Below are 24,547 nucleotides of genomic sequence, written 5' to 3' on the forward strand. Positions count from 1 at the left end.
ACACACACACACACACACACACACACACACACACACACACACACACACACACACACACACACACACACACACACAGAGAGAGAGAGAGAGAGCTCCAGGCAGGCTCCAGATGGAGAGGTCAGAGACACACTGCCCTGCTGTCCCAGCATGCTCTGGGCTCCCATAAACAAGGGGAGCCTCCGGCCACACACACTCGCGCACAAACACTCACTGACTCACATACACGCACAGACACATCCTATCTTACAAACACCTCAGGTTTTCACAAATCTACTAATTACTTCAGATTCTTCTTTTTTTCCAGCCAATTCATCCCATCTATCTTGTTCACCTTTCTTCTCCCTCCCTTCATTCTCTCTCCAGGCAGTGTAAAACAGTTGGTATGAACGCAGTCATGAAATTCTGCTGGTGTGTGTGTGCCTGAGACTTTGTGAGAAGAAACAACTGAGAGGATTAGACCCAGATCTGCCTAATTAATCAGATATCAGCAGGGCTGCCTTTTTGAGGCAGTGTGTAATCTGTGTCTTTGTGTGGTGTCTATTTGCTTGCACATGTGAATGGTACCGTGTGTATGTGTGCTCATGTGCGTGTACATGGGATGAGAGTGTGTCCTTTGCACTGCTCAGATACTCATTATACATCACCTCCCCTCTTCAGCACAGCATTCAGTTCACAGAGCTATTCATTATACTCGCCACAGACAAGTGACAACGTATGTGTCTGTGTGAGTATGGGTGTGTGTATAAACAGCAGCCGTGCTCAGGGTCTTAAATCAGTTCAGCAGCCTGTGGCGGTGATACTAGTGCTCGAACCTCACTAATTCCCCCAGGCCACTGAGTCATGGCACATCACGTACTGTAAATACACGACTCACCTCAAAGCGTCAAACAGAGCTTGAGGGAGATGATGGGGTTTGGCCGGATCGGGTCGGTACACTGAATGTGAACACTGGGTGTTGTGTTTGATTCAGCAGAGGCTCCCGAGGGGACGACAATGAGACTGAAAGAGCCAATAAATGAGAGCATGGAGACTCCAGTCCTGTCGGTGGCTGTAATGCACATGCAAACCGAGTAAAAAAGAGGAAACAGATTTAAGCAGGGCCCCACTCAATGGGACTACAACCATTCCACTTCAAATCCAATATGACAATGTAAGTTGCAAATTATTCTACAGACACTGGTGACTCCGTTAATCACTGCAAAGCATTATGTTCACATTGTCATATTGCTTTTTAAAAATGCAATACAACTTGGAGTTAGTGCTGTGACGCCATCGGCACAGGTTGCTGATGTAAGCTCCTTTTTCCTCTTTAATTTGCCACAACCTGTCATACTATAATGAGAGAGAGAGAGAGAGAGAGAGAGAGAGAGAGAGAGAGAGAGAGAGAGAGGGGGGGGGGGGGGGGGGGGGAGTCAAAGCAGCTAATGATAGGACAGCAGGCTTCAACATGCTAAGAAATCACGAGGCCTACCCAGTTGCAAAGACAACTGTTTGTATGTGTAGGGGTGTTGCCTATAAATACAGGCTCCGCAGACAGAGAGGTGACTGGAGCTCCGGGGGTCTCATGCCTCTCTGCCCACCCTAGAGCCGGTGCTCCTTACACGGGCAGCATCACCTCTTACGGTATGATTGATGGCTGACTCACCCACACACATAACTGCCTACACCAGCCAGACTCTAAAGTAAAACATTTTAAATGAAGCTGGTGTAAGCTTCTGGTGTCTATATGGCATACTCAGGAGCTCTCGGTCTCTGTAAACATGAATTACAAGCACAAGCAGCACATAATGAAAAACAGAAAAAGAATAAGTTATACAAAGATGACTAAGAGAGAACTATTACTATAGAATTGTTATTTTTTCCGGCTACAACTGACAAAAAAAAGAACAGAAATAAGAAGGAAAATATATATGCTGGACGTGCAGATGGATGCTGGTAAGCAGAGGGAGAGAAAAGAGATGATGAAGAGGAGAAGGTTTGCGAGGAAGTTGAGGAGGAGAAGTTGGGGCTGAGCGCACGTTCAGTCTCCCTCTCTCTCTGGGTAATAAATTATTTGCTGGGTCATGGGTCCCAGTCTGCGGTGGGCTTTGGAACAGGGTGTCCAGGGAAAGATAGTAAGGAGGGGACCTTCTGATTTAGGAGCAACCACAAGGGTGGACAGCTGTGGTAGCTTGGCCTGTGTGGAGCCAATACACACACACACTATTGTGCAGATTCTGCTTTGTTCGCTCACATTTTTGTAATTAAGCGTCACTGGTCACATCTTTGATTTTATCAAGTATACTAGAAACATATCTCCTCTCTCTGAGCATCTACACAACAACACTTGCAAAGATCTTTGAACAAGCAGCCTTAAAGGGATAGTTTGTATACGTCAATAACCAGTTTTTCAACCACCTCATGCTTATTTCATACCCACACAACCGCAGCGCAGAGCTGAGCACAGTGAGGTGAGAATTCTGCTGTCTGTGTGTGTGTGTGTGTCTGCGCACACACACCGAGAGGGTGGAATGAATGAGGGATAATTGGCGAGCCAACACATACACACATCGACAAGCACACCAGAGCACATCTGCACTCATATACAGTGCATTAAGTGGGTCAGCTGGAGTGGCTCCTCTTCGTCCCTTCATCTCCAGGGACACCAACTAATTCAATCCTGTGTGGATATCACTCTTTTGCCATTAGCAGCTCAGTGCTTAGCTTCACATACTGGAAATGGAACATACATGTGAGCACACACTTCAGCGTAGAGAAGCTACAGAGCACCTGGCTTCCTCAGATTTACAGGTAAGGGTCAGAACGGCTGGATGGAACAGTATATTTAGCCCTTTTCTAGGATCCTTGTTTGATATTATAATATTTTTAGCAAAACAGAGAATCTAAAACCAATTGCAAACCATGACCTGTAAGCTTGTTTCAATGCATAATAAATGTGATAAAATAAACGTAATATCATCAGCCAATGCATGTAAAGTAAAAGCCACAAAAGAAAACACACACGCTTGCACAACCAGCATACATCTGTCTATTCAATCAGACTAAAGACAGAAATAGTGACCATTTCATCATCAATCAACAACATCAAAACTATGCTGTCATTCTTTCTGGGATTAAAAACTCTAAAACTCTACAGTGCCCATAGGCAAATGTTTAGTGTCCCATCCCGACAGGCTGTGTGGCTTTACCTCGAGGTTCTTCAGCCTGTTTTGCCAGTTTACGAAGGGCTGCAGCGAATCCGGAGTGAGAAGACTGTGTCGCCGGGCTTCCATTGGCTACAATAGAACCGTTGAGAGGTGACGGGGTGAGGGGGCTGACCGTCGCCGTGGTACGGGTTGCCGTGGAGATCATTCCTAATGATGGTGACTTTGGCTCATGGCTCATGCCTACAGAACGGACAGTGGAAAAAAAGAATGGGAGAGGTTTAATATCCAATGCTGCCCTCGGGCCTCTGTAGAAACACACATGATCTACAAGACGTGGAAAAGACCAATGAGGACAAATGTATGGGAACAGATTGAAGTGCACGTAGCTGCTCGCTCAAACACATGATAGTGGGGACAGAGTGTGGTGCTGGGTATCTGTGTGTGACAGCTGGGACGGATGGGGATTGGTGGTGTGAGGCGCTGAGGGTCTTTAGTTGTATGGCTGAGGGTCAGAGGTGAGAGGTGAGAAGGGCAGGTCACCCTTCCCTTGGTCAAAGAGCTCCAGTCTGGCTGCGTGTCTGCCAGAGAGGACCATGGTCACAGAGTTTACGCAACACCTCAACTGCGCATGCTCCAACACTACCAGAGCAACTCTTTCCTACCTAGTGTTTGTTACTACTTCTGTCATCACACTTAGTCGTCACTTTTTTTTTTTTTAAATGACAACTCGTGCCAGCTGGGTATTTCTGAATTTCATCTTTTGACACTTGCAACACATTACAACATTTTGCTGAAAACTTTCTTGTCATCCTATTGCCTCAGATTTATCAGAGCCCAGTGATGGCTGGGGGGGGGGGGGGGTTAAGACGGCTGTCCCTTTCCTTCCTGTGTATGTGTGTGTTGAAAGGTGACACCGTGTTGACAGCCCCTCGGCCAGTGGAATCCCCAAATGCCAGAGTGTTGTGTGATAGTCCTACATGTTCATGGAAAACACATTAATTCATCCACTCATTCAATCAGACTTGTTTCGTTTACACAAACACACACCCACAGAAACACATACACATGCTTGGGTTTGTTCAGAATTCAACTTAAATCGGATTTCAGAGAAAACAGCAGACTAACACAATAACTTCTCAAACAAACAGTGCATCAATAGCACAATGAGATCAGGAGGAATTATATCTGAGAATACCAAAGAGTGTAGCAGGGGTATAAAAAGAGAATGTGCCCTCCCGAGGAGAGAGCGGAGGACCCTGTATGTGTGTGTGTGTTTTAGTGGGGACAGACACACACACACAGCGGCACGTCAGGCATGAGAGAGTGAACAACATTCCCTAACACCTCTTAAATTGTCCTGCCTGTACCCTCCCTGTAACCCGGTGCACTCTGAATGAACCCAGCACACAATTAATAATGGAATTAACAATGAGTACTGTCTGAACAACACACACTGCACCATTGAGAGTATGGCAAATGAGCAAAACACACACAAACACACAGAGACACAGATTGCCCGGTCCAATAATGTGACTTTGTGGGGATGTTAAGAGTGCTGCTGCTGCCGCTGCTGCTCCTTCTCTTTTTAAGAGAAAGTCAGAAAAAGTGTGAGAAGAGAGTTTAAGAAATACACATGAAACTTTTCACAAAAACACACTAAAGAGACAGAGCAGAGTGTCTTTCAAGTCTGTATCAACCACACACACAAACACAAAACCACAATACTAACAGACACACATGCACGTGAGAGAAGAAATAGACGAGTACAAATACACACAGAGGCACACATCCGGAGGTCTGGCAGTGGTTCATGACCCCCCCCTCATAGATTAAAGCGTGGCCAAAGCTCCTTACTGCACAAAGGAACGGAGCTGCCTGGATCCCCCACGGCTGCATCTTCACGTTGAGCCCAGCCCAGCACACACCGGCAGCCAGCGACAGGACACAAACCATCTTCCTGCTCCCCTCTCTCTCTCTCTCTCTCTCTCTCTCTCTTCGTCTATCTGCTCTCGCCCCGTCCACCCTCTTCCCTGCCTGTCTTCCTGTCTCTCCGTGCCGCTCACAAAGACCGTTTAGAGCTTATCTAACAAAGCAACACACCACACACGCTGCCTATCTCTCCCGTCCTTGCTCTCTCTCTCTCTCTGACTGAGAAAACAGAAATTCTTAGCCTAGCAGCTGCTGCGATGTCACATGACCTCAGCACCCCCCCTCCTCACACTCTCCCTCACTCCTCCTCCTCTCTCAACCTATAATTCCTCAGCCATTTGTAGATAACAGACACAGGCATGCATACCCTGCCAAGGCAAGCTAGAGGAGGGGGAGGGGTGAGGAGAGAAGAGGAGGAGAGGAGCCGAGGAGGAGGGGAGGGTGTTCAACCGGTCACCACATCTGACCCCATTGCTGAGGAGTGACAGGCAGTGTGTATGCATGTGTACAGACGAATGGCAGGGGTTAGGTTAAATATGTAAGATACCCTTCGCTTCTTGAGACAGAAAAAGAAAGACACTGGAAGAGAATGAGAGAAAACATGTCCCGGCCTGTGTCAAGCCCTACAGCATCAGAAAGACAAACCTTTTGTGTTTGAGTATTTCACTGAATTAAATCAATTTGACTTTATTTACATTGTTCTGTAACTCCTGAAAATGCTCAATGTATTGGAACTAGTAAAAGTAAAGAAAGCCACTCGCTCTAAATCAATCACCACCATCTCACACAAACAAGGAAGTTCGGCCAAAAAACGTGCATGTGCACCTTTACAGTAGACACGCAGAGACGCTACATGCTAACACATGCTATACAATAACAAGAAGTTGTTATTAGGGTGGAGGAGGCTATACTGCAGGATCGTGGTCGGGGGTGGACTTCTCAAGAAAAGGATAAAAGCGTGGGTTTGGCTTCCCCTCTGTCGATCCTGTTGTCATCGCAGGGGTGAGAATGAGTAGTTTCTTTAGTCACTTCCTCCTTCCGTCACTCATTGCTTTTTATTTTTTTCAGATCGCAGAGTGAGTGAGCAAGAGCGATGACAGCGAGAGAAATGATCTCGGGGTTGAAGCTGCACGGTGGCCAGCCATGTTGCCAAAGGCCACCTTTCGACAAAGCTCCTTTATGGTCTGGACCCCCCGCCCGACTTGAAACGCAGGGCCGCCAACTTCTGCCCACGTGTTTGTGTCTCTCCTCTACCCCCTTTCCTCTTGAGCATCATACAGATCATCCTGCTGCTTTTGGAGAAAGGGAGTCTCTTTGCTGTTTGAATTGATGGCGTCCGTCTCAACTGTAGCCGCGGACCATATCACGCCACAGGGGTTGCAGGTGCTAGCGTTGCCTCATATGCCCCTTAGGCTGGCCCTCAAAAGGAGAAGTGCAGCTCATGGGGCGTCGTGGGGTTTGACCAATCTCACAGGTTCAAATCTGACATTGCTGCTACAGTCTCTTTAATCGCTCAGCCCTCAGAGATGTCTCATGTTGCAAGAGGCTAAGAAATAAAGGATTCAAAGATACTAGGAGATATTGCAGCTTCTAACAAAGGTGTCGAGACACTACACAAACAGCTGAAAGCTCCAAGAGCTCCAAAAGAAAGCTGTTTTCATTTATCCCCTACAATAAGAATAGTTTGGTTTAACATTCCTACTTCAAGGGCCTGTAAATTAAAATAAGCCCAGTGATATTAAGTGAAAATCAATGACAGTACTAAGGTTTCGCTGGTGCATGTTGTCGACAAGCAACAGCTCTCTCTCTTCTCTTGTTTCTACTTTTCTTTCTAAACTGAAAAAAACAAAAGACATGCAAGTCTAGCTACTCGTTTTCTGAATAACTAATGATAAATCGCATGATCTACGCCACCCAGGATGAGTAACGTCTTATGAATTTCCAGATAAGTGAGCCTGCCTCCGCCTCTCAACATCACTCAGTTTCAACACACTCACTAAGTGCCTTATCCATGTGGGCTCAGACTCTACGTTCTTCAAACATCCAGCAGATGGCATCGTCTCCCAGTTAATCACAAGGGAGACCTCGGTAATGAAACAGCATATGCCAAAGTCGTTTAATCCAGCAATAAACAAAAAGAGGAATTTCATTTTAAATCGATGTGGCTGCGCATTATGAAAATGGACAAAGCGTGCATCCGCTTATAACATTTAGGAACCTAATGCAAAGACCTCAGGGACAATTAATAAATTACATCAACTGGATCGCAAAAGTTGAAATTTTTTGCTGACAACCCTGAGAAGTCAGTTACATAGCAAACTTCCTGATGCAATTAACCCTTTGAATGCTGTTACGCCCTGAGGAAAAACAAAACAAAGCCCTGACAAAAAAAGGAATGCAGATTACAACAAACCACATACAAACATGATCCGCCCATACTCGCACACGCGAACAAACAGCACGCACGCACACGCACACACACACAGACACAAACACACAGCAGATTGACTGCTAAATGGCATAGAGTAAAACACACAGTTTTAACACCCTGCTGGGACTAAAGCCGATCATGAACTCTATAGTCAAACAAACACACTGACACACAGTTCCACCCTGTGGCTGGTTGGAATGCAGATTACTCTCTCTCACACACACACCAGCGTATAAAGTAAATCCTCTTGGCTCCTGTATTCCCCGGCCAGTAGGGAGATAATGCAGCGGCAGCTCTAGCGATTGGTTAATCTTTAACCAGGAAGGGATTTGCCTATCAGCTCGTTAAAACTAGCTGCACAGTGCTGCTGGCCAATTTATCGGATCCAGCCACCAACCTGGCTTGATCAAGTCCAACAGTACACTGCACACTGTCCTGCCTATAACTACACTGAGTATCCATGCCTCTCTTCACTGGAGCAGCAGATGTCTCTTTTCCAGTGGCCTGGTATAGCACACTTTAGGCATGCCACAATATTGTGGTCCTTAGGAGAGGAGCCAAACCAGTCAGTGTCTGCCCTCAAATGAGCAATGAAAATGTCATTGAAATATAGTGGTTGGCTCCGCATGTGCGGAGCAGGCGACTAAAGCACCATTTCTAAAAGTGTTGCTGAGCTGTGAATAGCAGCTTCTGAATACTTCTGTACCGTCAGTGTAGCCGCGGCATGGTTCAATGTTTTGCTCCAGTCTAACTAATTGCATCCTCATTGTTTTCAGAGCTGTTATCAAACAAGCACTTAATGCTGCATCACTTTAAATCGTTTTCACCATCAGCCGACCGGTAGGCTTTTATTGTGAAGCAGCAACCAGAAGATAAGCCCAATCTGTGATGATGATAACCAAACAACTGATGTTACGTGTTGTGATGTGGATGTTTTATATATTTTGGTCAGCAGACCAGTTTTAAATACTGCCAGGAAGAAGACTAGAAAACAAGATATGGTGAGTTGAGAAGCTGGATGTGATGGAAGTGTGTGATCAGCAGCCCCATCAAATCATCAAGATAAGGGACATATTTTACCATGCCTGAAAACCTCCTTATTATTCAGATCATGATCTCCGATCACAGTCACCGGTAGCAGCACAGGACAGATCTTCAGAAATGAAGGTCGACCATCCGCTCAGCTGATTCGGAGTAAGTAGCTGTACCACTGATACAAGGGGAGTCAGCCTGAGGGAAACTTCTGACTGAAGGCAGAAAAACGGGGGTGTCTAAAATGCCAGTGATGCAGCAATATGCATGAAACCAACCCAGCAAAACAGGATGTAATATGGGAACAATAGCCGCTACCACATCCGTATTACTGTGCTTCAACCTTAAGTGAGCTTTAAAGAAGACAGCAAGTACAACGGCCTGCACAAAAGCAGGAAGCATGTAGAGTCTGTGGCTGACAAGAGCAACACTTTAAAGCTGTGTCTCAATTCGGTGGCTGCATCCTTCCGAAGCCGCATTTGCAGACCAGAGTCACGGCAGAGACACTAAGCTGTACCAATTCGAAGGCTCTTCCAAATACGGCGGACATATGTGTACTTCTACCCCCGAGCAATGGAGGCTCCACCGGGTGGATCCTTCCCAACCCAGCTTATCCCATGATTCCTTGCGCTACAGTGACAAACAGTTTTTCAGCGGTAATGGCGGCAAGACGAGGCTAATGTTAGTACTCAGCTGACCAGCTAACGGTACACATGTTAAAAACACATGTTTTCAACATTTTCAATTAACCGAAGAATGTTTTTGTCTGTAACTTTGTTGCTCGGCTACGGCTGTAAGGTCAGGCTAAGCTGGTGATGCAATAGAAAGACCAGACTTCTCAATTTGGTTTCGACCGACGCGTATGTGAGGCCGTCAATACAGCCAACGTAGGCTGTGTGGAACAGGTCCCCCAAAGGACACGGCCGCTGAATTTGGACACTTCTTAAGTGATATACTGTCTATAAATAGAGCTCATGTACAGTATCCATAAGAAGCCTCTGAAGGTGGGATAACAGAATAAAAGATAGAACATCGTCTGATAGTTAAAGAAAAGGTGGTTCATGTAGTTTAAACAAGAAGAACAGTAACCTGGCTTCAAAAAAAGCTATAAATGCCCTTACACAAGAATGTTAGGGCCTAGACTTAGACTGTGCAAACAGATGTATGGCATACTGTCATTCTTGTGGATGCACACACACACACACACACACACACACACAGACACACACACACACATACACACACACACACTCGCACACACACACACAGTATCCAGGACCACAGCAGGATAAACCTGCCTGGGTAGTTCCAAGTTTGTTTGACTTCTGAGATGAGATGTCAGAGCAATCTACCCCGAGGCACCGTAGAATAAGATGTGTGTGTGCCTGCATGTGTGCACACCTGCTAACTCCAGCCTGTGCGCATGCGTGCCAGCTCTTTTACTTCACCCCAAGAGAAAATTTGATATCAGAGAAACCCTGAAACGGCAGCATTAAGGCTGCTGAGCTGAAGAATCAAAGTGAACAATTCCACTGGAGAATGAGGGAATGGAAAGACTAAAGGAGAGAACAAGAAAAGGGAGACAAAGAGGCACAGATCAATGAAAAAGCTGAGACACACACACGTTATTGCCTCTGTCTGAGATGTCATTATACAGCAGGCCTCCATTATAGAGCTACAGCAGAGAACAGAGTACATCTCCCTCTGACCTGGCTCACTCTCACTGTCTTGACCACACACACACACACACACACACACACACACACACACACACACACACACACACACACACACACACACACACACACACACACACACACACACACACACACACACACACACACACACACACACACACACACACACACACACACACACACACACACAGAGGAAAGAGAGCAGCCTGCCTCTTTTACCTTGAGCGGCTTTAAATGATACGGCTGTGTGTGGGTGTGCATGTGAGCGCACACCTTATTATTCATCCCTCACCTCCCGCTTCTCTTCCTCTCTTCCACTCGATCTCCAACCTGCCTGCCAGCAGCTCGCAACAAAAACACTGAGATTTCAAAAGACCAGCCGGCATCGCTCTCCCCCTCTCTTCACCTTGCTCTCTTTCAACACACAAACGCACACACTCACAAAAACAGACACAGCGTGTGTCTTGAGGGTAGGCACGAGCCAGGATTATTTCCCCTGCTCTCCTCCTCCATGCATCCGACTCATCCACCCCAGCAGCACAATTTCCTATGTCTGTTAATTACATAGCGACTGTGGTGGGGGTTCCTTGTGTTGCGTGTGTGTGTGTGTGTGTGTGTGTGTGTGTATGTGTGTGCACGCATGTCATCTGCCGAGTGTGTGGCTGTGTTCTCTGAGACACCGGTGTGGGCGTACGACAGAACAGTCTGGTTACGCTTCACAACGCTGCTTGGTAGTGTGTGAACACACACACAGTCACACAAACAGACATACGTAAGTGCCTTCTGTCTGCGTCTCTGGCTCTTTGTGGTCCATGCCCCGGGAGTCAAGCTGCTGCCTGTGAGGCTGTGCCCCTCTGTAGCCTCTCGCTGAGGGGGAAGCAGCCCTGCCACTCCCCCGATGTGAGGGCCAGCCTCAACCCCAGCCCAGCTGTTCCACTGGCAGAGGAGGAAGCTCTGACTCATTATCATCCTCATCATCCTCATCATCACTGACTCTCTCTTTTAATCACCTGCTACAGAGAGACAGGAAAAGGCGGCAGTGTTGCTCTCGGAGAGGATTGACAGATGACTTCACGTGAACCCAAAACACAAATAGAAGAAGAAGGCACACATACAAAAGAGGGGCAGCCATGGAGCTTATCATGGTTTTTTGCACCTGTGATAGTCTTTGGTGAACCTTCAGCCACACCAACGTGTACATACACACAGACAGCCTTTATGTCATGTCCCACACGGCCAGATAAACCCTATTGTTCACCACTGTCAAACTCTCCGCGCCTGTAGACATCACTGCATGTAACATATTTCGGTTGTTATCGTCTTTCAACATCCTCCCTTTCTTCCCTCCTCATCTCTCACTTCGCAAGCCACCTCAGGAGATGAGCGCTGTTTTTTGCCGGCTTCCCCACACACTCCTTTCTTCATCCTCTCTCCCTCTCCCCTCTATTCTCCCTGTGATGTACTCTGCTGGGTTGTGGTTGCCTAATTAGCACTCCAAGTACTCTGCATGGCTCCCTACTCCTAAGAGACTTCATCGCGCACAAACGCAGATACACACACACACACACACACACAGGCTACAGACACACGCACCGCACACACTTGACTTTCCATTGCAGGGTCCGGCTGCTGTGAGTTGCCCTGTTGAAATCTTGTAATTGGTATAACGAGTGTGTGCTCCTGCTCGTACATGTCTGAAGGGGTGGATGTTGTTCAGTCTGATGAGTGAGCCTCTTTTCCTCTGGGTGCGCTGGAGACAACCCACTGTCGCCATAGCCACACATCTCAGCGAGTAGCCAATAAGACTGAATAGAAGCTCATTGAAAATTATATAACTTAAAAACCTGTTAAGGGTCAAAACAGTTAAAATAAAGTGCACAGTGGAATCTGTGCCGTTCAAAAATAAAGAATAAGATAAATCACTGACCCATCCTTGAAAAGGAGCCTAGGCAGGAAAATATGAAGATAAAAAATGCACAGATTCAAAGAGTAGAAGTGAAATGATTAATTAATTAATGGATCAAACAATCAACAACTACTTTGACAGGCATTTGATCGTTGAAGTCCATTATGTTAAGTCTCATTTTCATCAACAGACAAGGGCTTAGGCTCTAGGATCGGGAAAAAAAACGTATCTGCCTAAAAAATCAATAATGGAAATATTTGCTAGTTGCAACCTTACTTAACAGTTTCCAAAATTCAGTTCCTCAAAAGATTTTTATCTACAGCTAAATTGCATTGCATTCAAATTCTATTGACTTAATTGCGAGGTATTGTCAGTCAGTTGCAGTGCAAAAAGGAAACGTATATGGTTGATCTGAAACTGAGAAAAGAGACAACACGTGGAAGATGTGAAACCGTGATATGAGCAGAAATAAAAAAGGGACCAGAGCCCAAGATGGATACCCTGTAGTTGTGCAAATACCAGCCAGATAAAAACAAATCTACCTGGCAACGAAACCTCCTGTGAGAGCACTTTTTCATATGACAACTGTGGCCTCCGCCGACACAGGCCCGCAGCTCCGTCCATGAGCCGATTAAAACAAATGACCACAAGACCCACTTCGCTTCTTCAGGCACATATCTGACCTTGCTCTCATACACAAGGAGGCACGCTAACAAACAGACACACACAATATGACAGTCAGCTGATGTAGCTGATATTTCGGAGAGAGAGAGAGAGAGCGAGAGAGGGAGGGAAACGGAGGAAGCGAGAGAGGCAGACGTCCTCTGAGAGACAGAAGCAGACAGATAGAGGCAAAGAGAGAGATGATGATGTGATAGCAAAAGAAAAGGGCTTTGTTGAAGAGTAGCCTTTAGCACAATGCTGGGTTATACAGTGAGAGGATGACACGAAAACGCACAAAGACAAGACAGATGGACACAGACGCACACTATATGATACGTGCTGACACACACGCAACACAAAAATTCTGAATGAAAGAGGCCCTATTTGGTGAGGGCAATAGTCAAGTATGGTCTGAACAGAGTGTGTGTATGATTCGCTTATCTGCTGCTCTCATGTTGCCTGTGTTGTGTTTGTTTGGCCAGAGCTTATCAGGCCCTGCGGTATGACAACGACAGCGGCAAACATCAGCTACGCACAAACACACACACACAATCTAAAGATATCTAGAACATGCTTTGGTCTGGTAAATGTAGCAAGACTGACTTGAGTGAATAGGAAGCTTTTTTCCTTTTTTTTTCTTCTTTCAGTTCCCCTCAGATAATTTAATCAAAAGTGGAGATGGAGAATACAAACAGAGTTAACATTGTGGAAAACTTGCTGCTGATTACTCCAGTGGCGAGCTGCTAAATGAAGTCACACTGGCTTGGAGAGCGTGTCTGCCTAGTTCTGGGAACCGGGTCTTGAAGCATGGGACCGGGCAATACAGAGAAAGAGAAAGTGTGACTTGAAGAGCTCTTATCATCGGCCCCTTTAAGAAATCGAGCGAAATTACAAGAAAGAGAAAAAAGCTGATTCATTTGTGTGTCTATTGATGGGAATAGGTACTTGTTGACTTCTGCTTGCTGCATACACTTCTACACCTACAGATAGTTGGTTAGTTTGTTGTCCAGGAAGAGGAAATTCAGTTTTCACAACACTGCACATTCATATCTACATTCAGCCCTACAAACCACGACCAATGATACAAACATCAGAGACACACTCGTAAATCTAGATTCAAGCCAAGCCTGTTTTCTTTGACGGCCTATCTCTAAGTGTCTCTACGTGTATCTCTACACGTGGAGGTAAACGTTGAGATAAAGCTGAGCGATGTTTCATGTACGCAGCTCGAGTCTACACAATGGGGTCAAAATGCATTCACTTTCTGTGAACCAGCAGGTGTACAGAGACTAACTGTAATAACCGTCTGATTTTGAACGCAGTTTGGGACCAGCCCTTGTTTACATACCATCCCCACAACCCCCTCCTGCAATTATTAGATATCAGGCTGATATTTGATGCAGTTTCTAACAAGTTTTAATGTAGTTGCAAGTATTTTCTATAGCCATACATTTCTGTAGTGTGTCATTTATGACAACAATTCCATATATAGTTAAAGTTTGAGAGATTAAAAACCTTGGTTGTGGAATGGGTTCAGGGAATATTTGGTCGTGCAGATCGGAATGTGAGAGCGATATCCAGGGGTTTGTTTTTTGACATTCTGAGATAGCACATTGTTATAATTTCCATTGATTTCTCAGAGAAAAATTCATGGGTCCTGATGAAACTAATCAGGCATGTTCAGGGGACTTTAGTTTAAATGTGTTTACATAAGGGGACTGTTTGCCTTGGTGGAGGTAAAAGCAAGTTTTAACCCTCGGAAAAGTGAGAAGCGGCCAAAATGCCCTTACTCTGTACAGTCTTCACTCAAAATGGTCCTCACAAAGAAGGACAAGCTTCCACACAACCACAAAATACCTTGTGGTAATGAATTAAGTACTGTTTAATGGCAATGCGGAGTGACATGGGGACATGAGTCTAAACAGGCATGGCTTACGGAGCAGGTTAGGCTTGCTCTCTCTCACACACACACACACAGAGCAAACACACACAAAGTGAAAAGCAGCTTTATCAGTTAAATATGGAGCAAAAAGCTGCAGGCCTGAGAACAAAAGTCCGGAATTTCTAGTTCAGCAGATATTATCTTCTCTGCAACTTCTTCCCCTGCCTGTGAATCCATCTGTATGTCCACCCCACTGTCTGTCTGTCCGTCTTCCCTGCACATGAATTGTTTATGACCTGTTTGTTCAGCTGTCTTCAACGGTCATCACATTTACAGCTTACCTCTGCTACCAGTTTTTACACACCGCAGGGGATGCTTAGACACACACAATCACTCACACCTACTCTGTCCATCCTGAGGGGAGATGCCGTCAAACAGGGCTTAACACGAAACCGACACAGACACATGGAGGGAGTTACAGCTGGGGAGACAGGAGGACAGAAAACCGAGACAGAGACAAAGGGAAGGGAGAGACAGAGGCAGACGGAGGGTCCAAGCAAGTCCGACCACACAACAAACCCTGCTCTGGTGGTGACACACAAAAAGAGTGGTGAGCGCGGCCACATTTTCATACCACCCCGGGACATTGTTGTAACGCAAGTCAAATCCAGGCCTCGCCCATTTAAACGCATCCCATTCTCTCTTATAGGGAACTATGTAAACCCAATGCAAAGGCCTCCCCTACACTCTGTGCTATTCAAAGCTATCAACGTGGGCTGTTGATAAGGAAATGCAAAGTGGGTCACCTTTAACTCCAGGCTCCCTGTGTAAACAGTATGGGGAGCTGCTTGGGACTCTCCTAATCACTCTCTAAACAGAGCCAGGTGCTGTTGCCACAGACAAACTGTCACCAACACTCTGCTCAACACAGCTGCTGTCTAGCCCCCAGACACCCACAGCACTGCAGGCTACCGCGGCACGACACACAGCACCACGACACCTGAAAACATGCCAGCCCTGTATAGGTTCCACAACTTCTTCACCAAAGAAAAAAAAAAGGAAAGGCAGATCAGAAGCGAGAAATTCGGTTCCCGAGAGAAAGATTTGCATAAGTAATCTTAAACTCTTATCATGTGCTGACACATAAGACACGTGTAAGTCTTGACGAGGGAGGATAAGTCCACCTCAAATCAGCTCACTTACAGTTTCTATTGCTTCTGCCAAGGAGGGTTTGTTTATTCCTGTTACTTTAGTCCGTTTCTCTCCGTAGATAGAAAACTTGCCTTTCGTGAAATCTGGTACACAGATAAAGAACGCACGTTTTTTTTTAAACTGTCAACCCTCTCAGAGATGAAAATGCCTCTAAAATCCTTGTGATTTTTGCAGGGTCAAGAATTCAATAAGAATTCAAATTTATGAAAGAAGTCTCGTCTTAATGTGTCAAAGCAATTTGGAGAAATCAATACTTTTTGAGATTGTTTGTTTTCATCAATTTTGGTGGACAGAGCGGATTACTCCTTTAAGGGTAAATCACACAGACTATGTGTGCATTGAGTATGTGATTTACTACTTGTTGCAACGTAACAACAACATTGTACATGACCACACACTCTACACTGGTGTCTGTGCCATCAAAATCACAATTTGACTAAATAAGGGTCCATTTAAGAGGCAGTTAAGTGAAACAATAAAGACTATCACGCTGCCTTCTTCTACAATGTGTTCAAGACAAAGCTGCTGGAAATGCTGGATTTTCCAGGTGGAGTTCTTGTCAGATCAATTCTGGAATACCACATATCCAGATTGGATTAGCCTACACGTCTGCACAAACACTTCACACACTTCCTCGGAATTCACTTCCATTACTTTGATACATTCTCACGTGACTTCTGTGTAGCTCTTATTCAAGTCAACTTCCATGCCAGGGGTCAGAAGCACCTTAAGCTCACATCACAACAAGTGACTGATCCTAATCCGGCAGATCCTTGACATGCTCGCAGTTCTAAAACACAGACTTTCTCGAGCTTTAGACCTTAAATGGGCACATTTCAAGCCTCCCTGTTTTAGGAAGACTTGACACCGTGAAGGCACTGGAAATGATCTTTCATGGAATCAAACTAGGAGATCTCGGATGTGAAAAATAAAGCCTCCCCTTGTGTAATCACTACCAGGACATCAACACATAATTTGTGATCTCAATCAAAAAGCAGAGGATCCTAAATAAAGACTAAACCCAAGAATAGAAGCTACTTTTATTCACCAATAGACGGGCAGATCTTATTAAAGGGAAAAACTTACGCAACTGATCTATCCTCTTAATGTTTTCTGAAGGTGTACAAAAGAATCTTTACATCAGTATGATATTTGCAAAAGGTGGAGTTAAATGAGACACATAAAGCTGAAACGCACAAAACCAGAGATTATCCGGTGACAGCAGCCTAATATGAGCAGGTCAAAGGCTGTGTTGGGTGTTAAGTGTGTGTGTGTGTGTGTGTGGGGGGGGGTTGTCCTGCATCAAAGAGTTAACAAGGCAGCAGTAGCACTGGCTGCCATCAGCGGTGGAGGTGAGAGTTCAAGCTTTGCTTTGACCTCAACTGAAGATAAAGCAAAAACAGAGAGCACTCAGCGCTCATCGCCACCGAGGCTTAATCTGGATCAAGATCCTCATCACTGACGACTGTAGAGATCACACGTTCCATGTGTCAGGCTGGTTTTTCATTTAGCTCAACTGTGCTGGAGATGAAGAGTAAACATTTTCAAAATCCCCCCATGAAAAAATATTTAATCCTCAAACAAATTCCCATATCTACACCATATCATGTTTTAAACACTGGGCACCTTAAAATCAGACTCTTGGTCACGTAGAGAGATAAGTATGGTTACAACTAGATCACAACTAATATTTATCATCATGTTATATAAAAAATTTAACAATTCTCTTAAAAGCGTAACAAGATGATTTCCGTTGGTGAGCAGCAAACAAGGAGGTGAAACTTAAGACCACATCTATGGTGTCAGAGACAAGTGAAAAAGGACAAAGACATCCCCTATTGTCAAGTCCTGAAAATAATTGTGTCCCCTCATTAATTGTGAATGTCCGCAACATGTGTTTTTTCTGTACCTGGCCCTGCTGCCGGGGGCCAGCTCGGGGTCATGTGTGATAAGACTGTAATCTGTGTGAGGTGCAGCGAGTGATAATGGCACTAGACACCACAGCGATGGTCAAAGTGACACCATGCAGGTATGTTACATGCCTGACAGGTGGCTCTGTAATGAACGACCCATCCCCAGCACCAGTCAGGGGCTGTTAAAGACACCAGGGGACAGTGTCACTACAGGACGCTCTAATTCAGTGCTTGTGTATTTGTGACTAACCTTATCCGCAGCTAAAACACACACGAAGGCTCCTTGTGGCTGCAGATACACTCAATGTGTCCAGAAAAGCCTGTTGCTCCATCGTTGTGTTTGTAGTGCATGTTTCAAACCCCAGATACCTGTGCATGTGTGTTTGTGCTCCAGGTATTACTCATGTTGTGGGGACCTAGCTCTCGACAAAGTCACAATAAAACAGGTCCCGATAACGTGAATGATTAGATTAGGGCGATGACAGGTTTTGAAGTAAGGTTTGGTTAAGTTTGGTGTTAGGCAAGTAAGTATAGTTCAGGTTAGAGTAGGTACCCAGGTTTAAATGAAATAAAGTCAATGTGATGTCCTCTGGAGACAGGACTGTGTGTGTGTGTGTGTGTGGTCCAGGTATTACTCATGCTCCGGGGAACTCATTCTGTTTACACTGTCACATTTTGGGGACAAATCCAAATAACTCAAATGATTGAATTTAAAGGTTAAGGCATGTTTTAAGGTTTAAGCTATGGTTAAGTTTAGGTTCATCTTAGGTTAGGCACGTAGGGACTAAAGTTCGAGTGACACTCCAGGAAATCAATGTACGGTCCTCTGAAGGCCATGAAGACATGTCTGTGTGTGTGTGTGTGTGTTCGCGAGCGTTTACTCAGAAGCTGCTGCTTAAAGAGAAGTGAAGGAGCGCGTGGGAAGTGATTCAACGCGCTCCACCTGCCACGCGCACACATGCACGCGCGTGCATACATAAACACACCCACACAAAGGGTCAAACCCTTAACCCGGGAGCACCAAATGGTCAACATGTGTCACTGTGGGAGTCACACACACACACACACGCACACACTGATAGGGAGAGAATGGTGCGTTCAGGGGACGGCTCGCCGGCGTCAGCTCAGCCAGACGCCCCAGTGATATTAATGGAGGCAGCGTGACTGCCGACTGAGAATTAGCAGACGAGTAAAGCCAACAACACAGTTTTACGTAAAAGGGCCTCCAGTGGACGTAAATGGCTTCACGCAGAAAAGCCTCCGGGCTGCGCTTTACATATTAATCACAACAGCGCACCGGTAACAATGTTACAAGAAGTTCATTTGAAAAAGGGGAGGGGGTTGCCCGCCGCAATTCCTTTCACTCCTTCAGGCTAATCTGCATTTTAAAACACGATTATGTGAAAATCCCTCAAACCCAGTGACACATTAACACTGGACGGATAAAAGAAAGCGCTTAAACTGCCGTCTCTCTGTGGAGCGGACTCTTTTTGTCCTGTACGCGCACACAGGCACGCGACCTTCGGATACTCAGAGATATAAATACAATCAAAATAACACGCAGCCGCTTCCTCGACACCGGAGCGACTTCCTCAACACAATAAACCCTCCGCTGGGCGCTCGCTCGCTCGCTCGCTCGCTCACACGAACAACCTCCGGGTCGGAGAACACAACTACACACAGACACACAACCACTCACCGCAAAAACAAGTACGGGCTATTCCAGTGTTTATGAATTAGTAAGAAATCCTTCTCCTTCGGTCAGCGGTGAAGACGCGGGTCCATCCCTCGCGTCCAGAACGCAGAGTCCGCACTTTTTGTCAGGAACCTCCGACCGGCGTGGCCACAGGGACGGAGCGGAGCGCAGAGCCGGGCAGAGGAGGAGAGAGGCGGCCGGCTGCTGCTGCTGCTGCTGGGAGCCGGGAGGTGGGGCTTCCTCTCCGACGGGGGCCGGACACACACAGACACACTCACTCTCACACACACTCACACTCACACACACACACACACACGCCAGAGGGGGCGGGGGGTAGAAGCACCTGCTCCCAACCCCCCCCAGCCCCCCACCTCCACCCCGTCACGCCTCCAGTCCAGAGGGCTGACCCCGCATTGTTCCCCAAATGGGATAAAGAATGACCCCCCCCCCCCCCCCACACACACACACACACATCCCTGACCAGGATGGACAGAGTCACTTCCTTCCTTAAATATGAAAATATGTGACTAAATTACATACATTCTTATTATGTTGTAACATAATTATTACTAATTATACGGAACAGTATTTAATAGGTAAATTTGCAGGAATAAGTATGCATAATTAGTGATGTTTATTTTATCAATTTCTTATTAGATATATCGATTATTAAACATATGTTATTGATTTTATCCACATTTCCTGCAGGTTTGTGAAGCTACGTTGCAAAATGACTGTTTTTTTTTAAACCTCGATCGCTCTGATGATTGCCCTTGTACTGTCTTTCTCTTCTCTACACCAACCTCTCTGCATATTATTAACCAAATATGTATTATATGTATATTATATGACTATTATTCATACAGAAGATCAGCTGTGGGCCAAGAACAGTTGCCGGGCTACTATAACATCGTAAAGGTCAAATGGCTTATTGTTAATACCGGGGAATATTTAAATCGAATGAATCTTAAGCTTTAATACATTTTTTCAATAATCAGCAGATTTTAGGGTACTAAACTTTAATGTATTTATAATTACTAATATGCATGACCATACAGTGAGAGTAATTCCATCAAGTGTCCACAAGGGGACAGCCACCTACCAAAAGCACGGAGAAGCCTCAGCTGACAACCTCTCCCCCTGTCTGGCTTATCAATGGTTTTACTGTGGATTAGATACCAGCGGCTGCACCGGCTGTAAAATCAAAGCCACACTTGTAAGCAGCAAAGACCGGGTTGTTCTCTCAAAGCCAAGGATGAAAACACGAATTAAGCAGGTGATGGCAGGGGTGGGTGGGGTGGGGTGGTTCATGGAAGTGGGATGAGGTCTCTCTCTCTCTCCCTCACATTGTGCTGTGTGTGCTGCTAATTGCTGTGATGCACTGGATCAAATGCGAGCCTCATTATGTATTGTGAGTCTCTCCTGCAGCATACCCACTTGTCCAATGCTATCAGGAGCCCCGGCAGAGCAGAGAAACACGACCCTGATGCATGCACACCGCATCCCCCACATTATACTGCCCTCCTTCCTGCATGTGAGTGAATATATAATACATGTGATAGCGGCCTCCTCACCTCTGTTTGACCTGAGAGCGAGCGAGAGTAAGTAGACAGGATATCCTGACTAACGATGCAGCTTCAGGACCTCGGCTTTTGATCCACCATGCTGTCTATCCACATGCTGCTCCCACACACATCTCTGCGAGGATCCCCCTTCTGTTCAATTCCTCAAATCACAAGTCCTTAGAGTATTAAAGCGCCTTAGTTGACTCGGAAATCTTTAGTCAATTACTCCTTTCTACGGTCTACATCGCTAATCACCAAATGACGTATTAGTCATTTCTGGCAATTAGTCATTGTTATTAAGAAAAGTCATTACCGATGTTCCACAGACACATCTCGTGCATCACAATGATATTCACAAATACGTCTTTAATAAGCACAGGAGCCCTCAGCATGACTGCATTCCTCTGTGGAGTGACATGAATACTGAGAAAAACTACGATTATTATTTTTCAATTAAATAGACTAATGGATTTGTCAAAAAGAAAATGTTTTGACTATTTCTACGCCTACTTCTTTCAAGTCAAGAGCAGCACGTCAACAATGATCGTGTATATGATTTTATCACCTCATAACCTTCTCATCCATTGTAAATAACGACAAAGATTCAGCTTTTTGGGCACAATGTTATGAACATGTATGAACTAATGAGATTTAAAAATGGGGCCTTAACCTACTGATGCATGAGTCCTGCAGCAGCCGCAGGTTGGACGACAGCGATTTCCCCCTTAGAAGGTCTTTTCATTAAAAAAAGAGTCTTATTCATCTTTAAAAAAGTCTTATAAAGAATAAAAATGATTGCCCCATCATAAACTGTATTAGAGATATTAAACATGTATGTTTTTCGTCACCGGTTCTTGGCACACGTTCACACACACTTTCAAAAACACACTGTTGCACTGTGTATCTCCCACAATGAGGCTTTACCTAATTACCCGTCCTCCTCTCGCCCCAGGTGCACTATACTGTTCAACGGAGGGAGTCTGCAGAGTATTCCTCTGCTCCTCCTTGTGTCCTCTTTCCAGCCATCCTTCTATACCTCCTCCAGCTTCTTCCTTTTGATACTGAACACCCCCACCCCGCACACATTCTCGCTCTTACCATTGCCCCCTCCTCCTCCTCCTTATCTCTGCAGCCTTTACTTCCTTATGCACAACCTCCCTCCCTCTCTCACTTTCTCTCTCTGTCTCTGTCTCCCTCCTCTCCCCCTCTTCCTCTGCAGCGGACCTGGCCTTAGGCATCGTTAGCTTAATTTAATAAAGGAGCTTAAGCTTTTGAGAGGCTTTTGAAGGATCTGACTGCTGTTACATTCATTACAATCTATCAGCCACAAGAGACACAGCCTTGTTGCATTTCTGAGAAGGCGAGCAAGTGTGTGTTATAAAAGTGATTTGTTAAAATGATGGAATCGCACATCTTATAAGGTCACAACTCACTGCTGCTCTACACAGTAAACTCCTTTGTGCAAATTTGGTGTGTCTACATCAGGCAAACACTGTATGTGAGGATGCATACACTTAATATATATACTGTATATATAGTGACTTTGAGGAGGGTCTGGCAGATGAATTGCCCGGCTTTTTTTATTTCGTGGAAGCATGCACTTTCCTGCAATCAGCATCTAAAAAAATGTCTCATTCACCTCCAATGTTGAAGTCCGCAATCCTCTCAAAGACAAACCACACACACACACACACACACACACACACACACACACACACACACACACACCTTCTAACACACACACTCCTGCTTCGCCTCTGTTATGTGGATCACAAGTGGCAGGTCTCTGAGCCTTTGCCATGGGGAGACAAGTTATGGCAAAGGCAAAGCAGCTCCCTCTCTGACCTTGTTTAATCTCCACACTGTTTTGACTTGTACCTCGAACACTTAAAAATTCTGACGCAAACCAATGTGCATATGTGCATGACTGAGTGAGGGCTACAGGGCATATGCTATACCTCTCGGGTGTGTGCTGCACGTTCTTCACAGGCAGATATGAAATTAAGGTGATAGAGGTACTTAACATGCAAATCAGACCCCACACAGAAGGCGAGACGAGGGGCTACGCAAAGTGACAGTTTAAGCAAGAAGGAGACATTGGAGTGTAAGGAAAGAAATTTCCAGAAAAGGGAGAAATAACGAGGAAGAGTGACGCCCTGTGTTGTTATTTACCTCGCTGACTGACACGCTGTCATCACTGTTACCACCCAGCTGTGCACACCTTTCTCATTTCGAAAGATAATGTCTTTGTTAACCAGTTTATAGGGCATGAATTTACAATTTAATTCAATAGTAATAAATGTCCTTGCAACAAACTATATCTTAACACACCTTAAAATGTTATGTACGTCATTTTCAGAGATACACAAGAAAATCTCTATACAGTTCTTGTACGCAGCATATGAAAAAAAAAATAGATAAGTCACATAATATATTCTGTAATCCTGCAAAAATGTTATATTGAGATCTAAAATTGTTAATCTAACATATACAGTCAAATTGGAAAAACAGACTGAGCCATATGCTGCTTGCCTGACCCTTTAACCCAGACCCCAGCGTCACAGCCAAACACTACGCCACACACATTTTGACTGGCAGCTCAACAGGACCAATCGCAAGATACACGTGCATCCTCCGGCCTATCAGAAATGCAGGGGATGGTTGTCTTTACAACGCTTGTGCGAGAATAGACTGTGAGGAGATGTGTTAAGGGTTGAAGAGAAATCTCTTTCACAGTTCCTTCCATTACTGTAAATATGATGCTTTTCTCCCCCACTGCCCTTAATTACATACATACACATGCAGCACATGGTCTGGCACCATGTGATGAATGGTCTGCCCCCCGCCCTCCCCCCCCAATGGTCTGGTCTGGCTCCAAAGCTAAAAACAGAGGAAAGGCTCAGAAAGAGGGAAATAATTAAAGTAAAGAATAAAGGAGAAATGTGGAAGCTGTATGGGTTAAAGCAGGGAGGTCTTTTGATTTTGTTCCCTCCTAACTATGCTTTTACTATCTGGGCGTTAGTGTGTGTATGTGCGTGTGAGTGTGAGTGTGAGTGTGGGTGTGAGTGTGTGTGTGTGAGTGTGGGTGTGTGGGTGTGTGTGTGTGTGTGTGTCTGAGAGCAACAGGGGATGTGTGGTGAAGCCTATTAACAGACGCAGTGGTAATAGGCATGGGGAACCAGGATGTGTCTGAGCCACTGACCTGCCCATTAGCTCTCTCCACTCCGCTAAGCCCTCACATCGATCACCCAGCCACACATCATTGATCTGGAAAACCAGGCACGAGCGAACTACTTGGACATACCCTCTGTCTCTCACGCCTCTGAGTGTGTGTGTGTGTGTGTGTGTGTGTGTGTGTGTGTGTGTGTGTGTGTGTGTGTGTGTGTATTTTGTTACTATGAATGTAAGGCAGACCCTTGTGTCTGATTGGACGCACACATCTACCCACATCTACACACACTTCACTTAACATACA

The 24,547-nt window shown here is 45.4% G+C and overlaps 1 protein-coding gene across 2 annotated transcripts in view; it reads right to left on the reverse strand.

Moving 5' to 3' along the window:
• Positions 1 to 19,713, reverse strand: part of gse1b (Gse1 coiled-coil protein b) — a 41,669-nt gene extending 21,956 nt beyond the window's left edge. The window contains exons 1-2 of one of the 2 annotated variants that reach the window (XM_053419319.1): positions 19,511 to 19,713; positions 3,189 to 3,386 (exon numbers count right to left, since the gene is read on the reverse strand). In XM_053419319.1, the coding sequence (XP_053275294.1) occupies positions 3,189 to 3,384 (196 nt within the window). In that variant the 5' untranslated portion in view covers positions 3,385 to 3,386; positions 19,511 to 19,713. Of the gene's footprint in view, positions 1 to 3,188; positions 3,387 to 5,000; positions 5,389 to 19,510 lie in introns of those variants that run through there. The other variant, XM_053419326.1, reaches the window with a different exon arrangement.
• Positions 19,714 to 24,547: the final 4,834 nt, after the last annotated feature.

The sequence above is a fragment of the Pleuronectes platessa genome, chromosome 1, assembly GCF_947347685.1.
Source record: "Pleuronectes platessa chromosome 1, fPlePla1.1, whole genome shotgun sequence".
Taxonomy (NCBI): Eukaryota; Metazoa; Chordata; class Actinopteri; order Pleuronectiformes; family Pleuronectidae; genus Pleuronectes; species Pleuronectes platessa.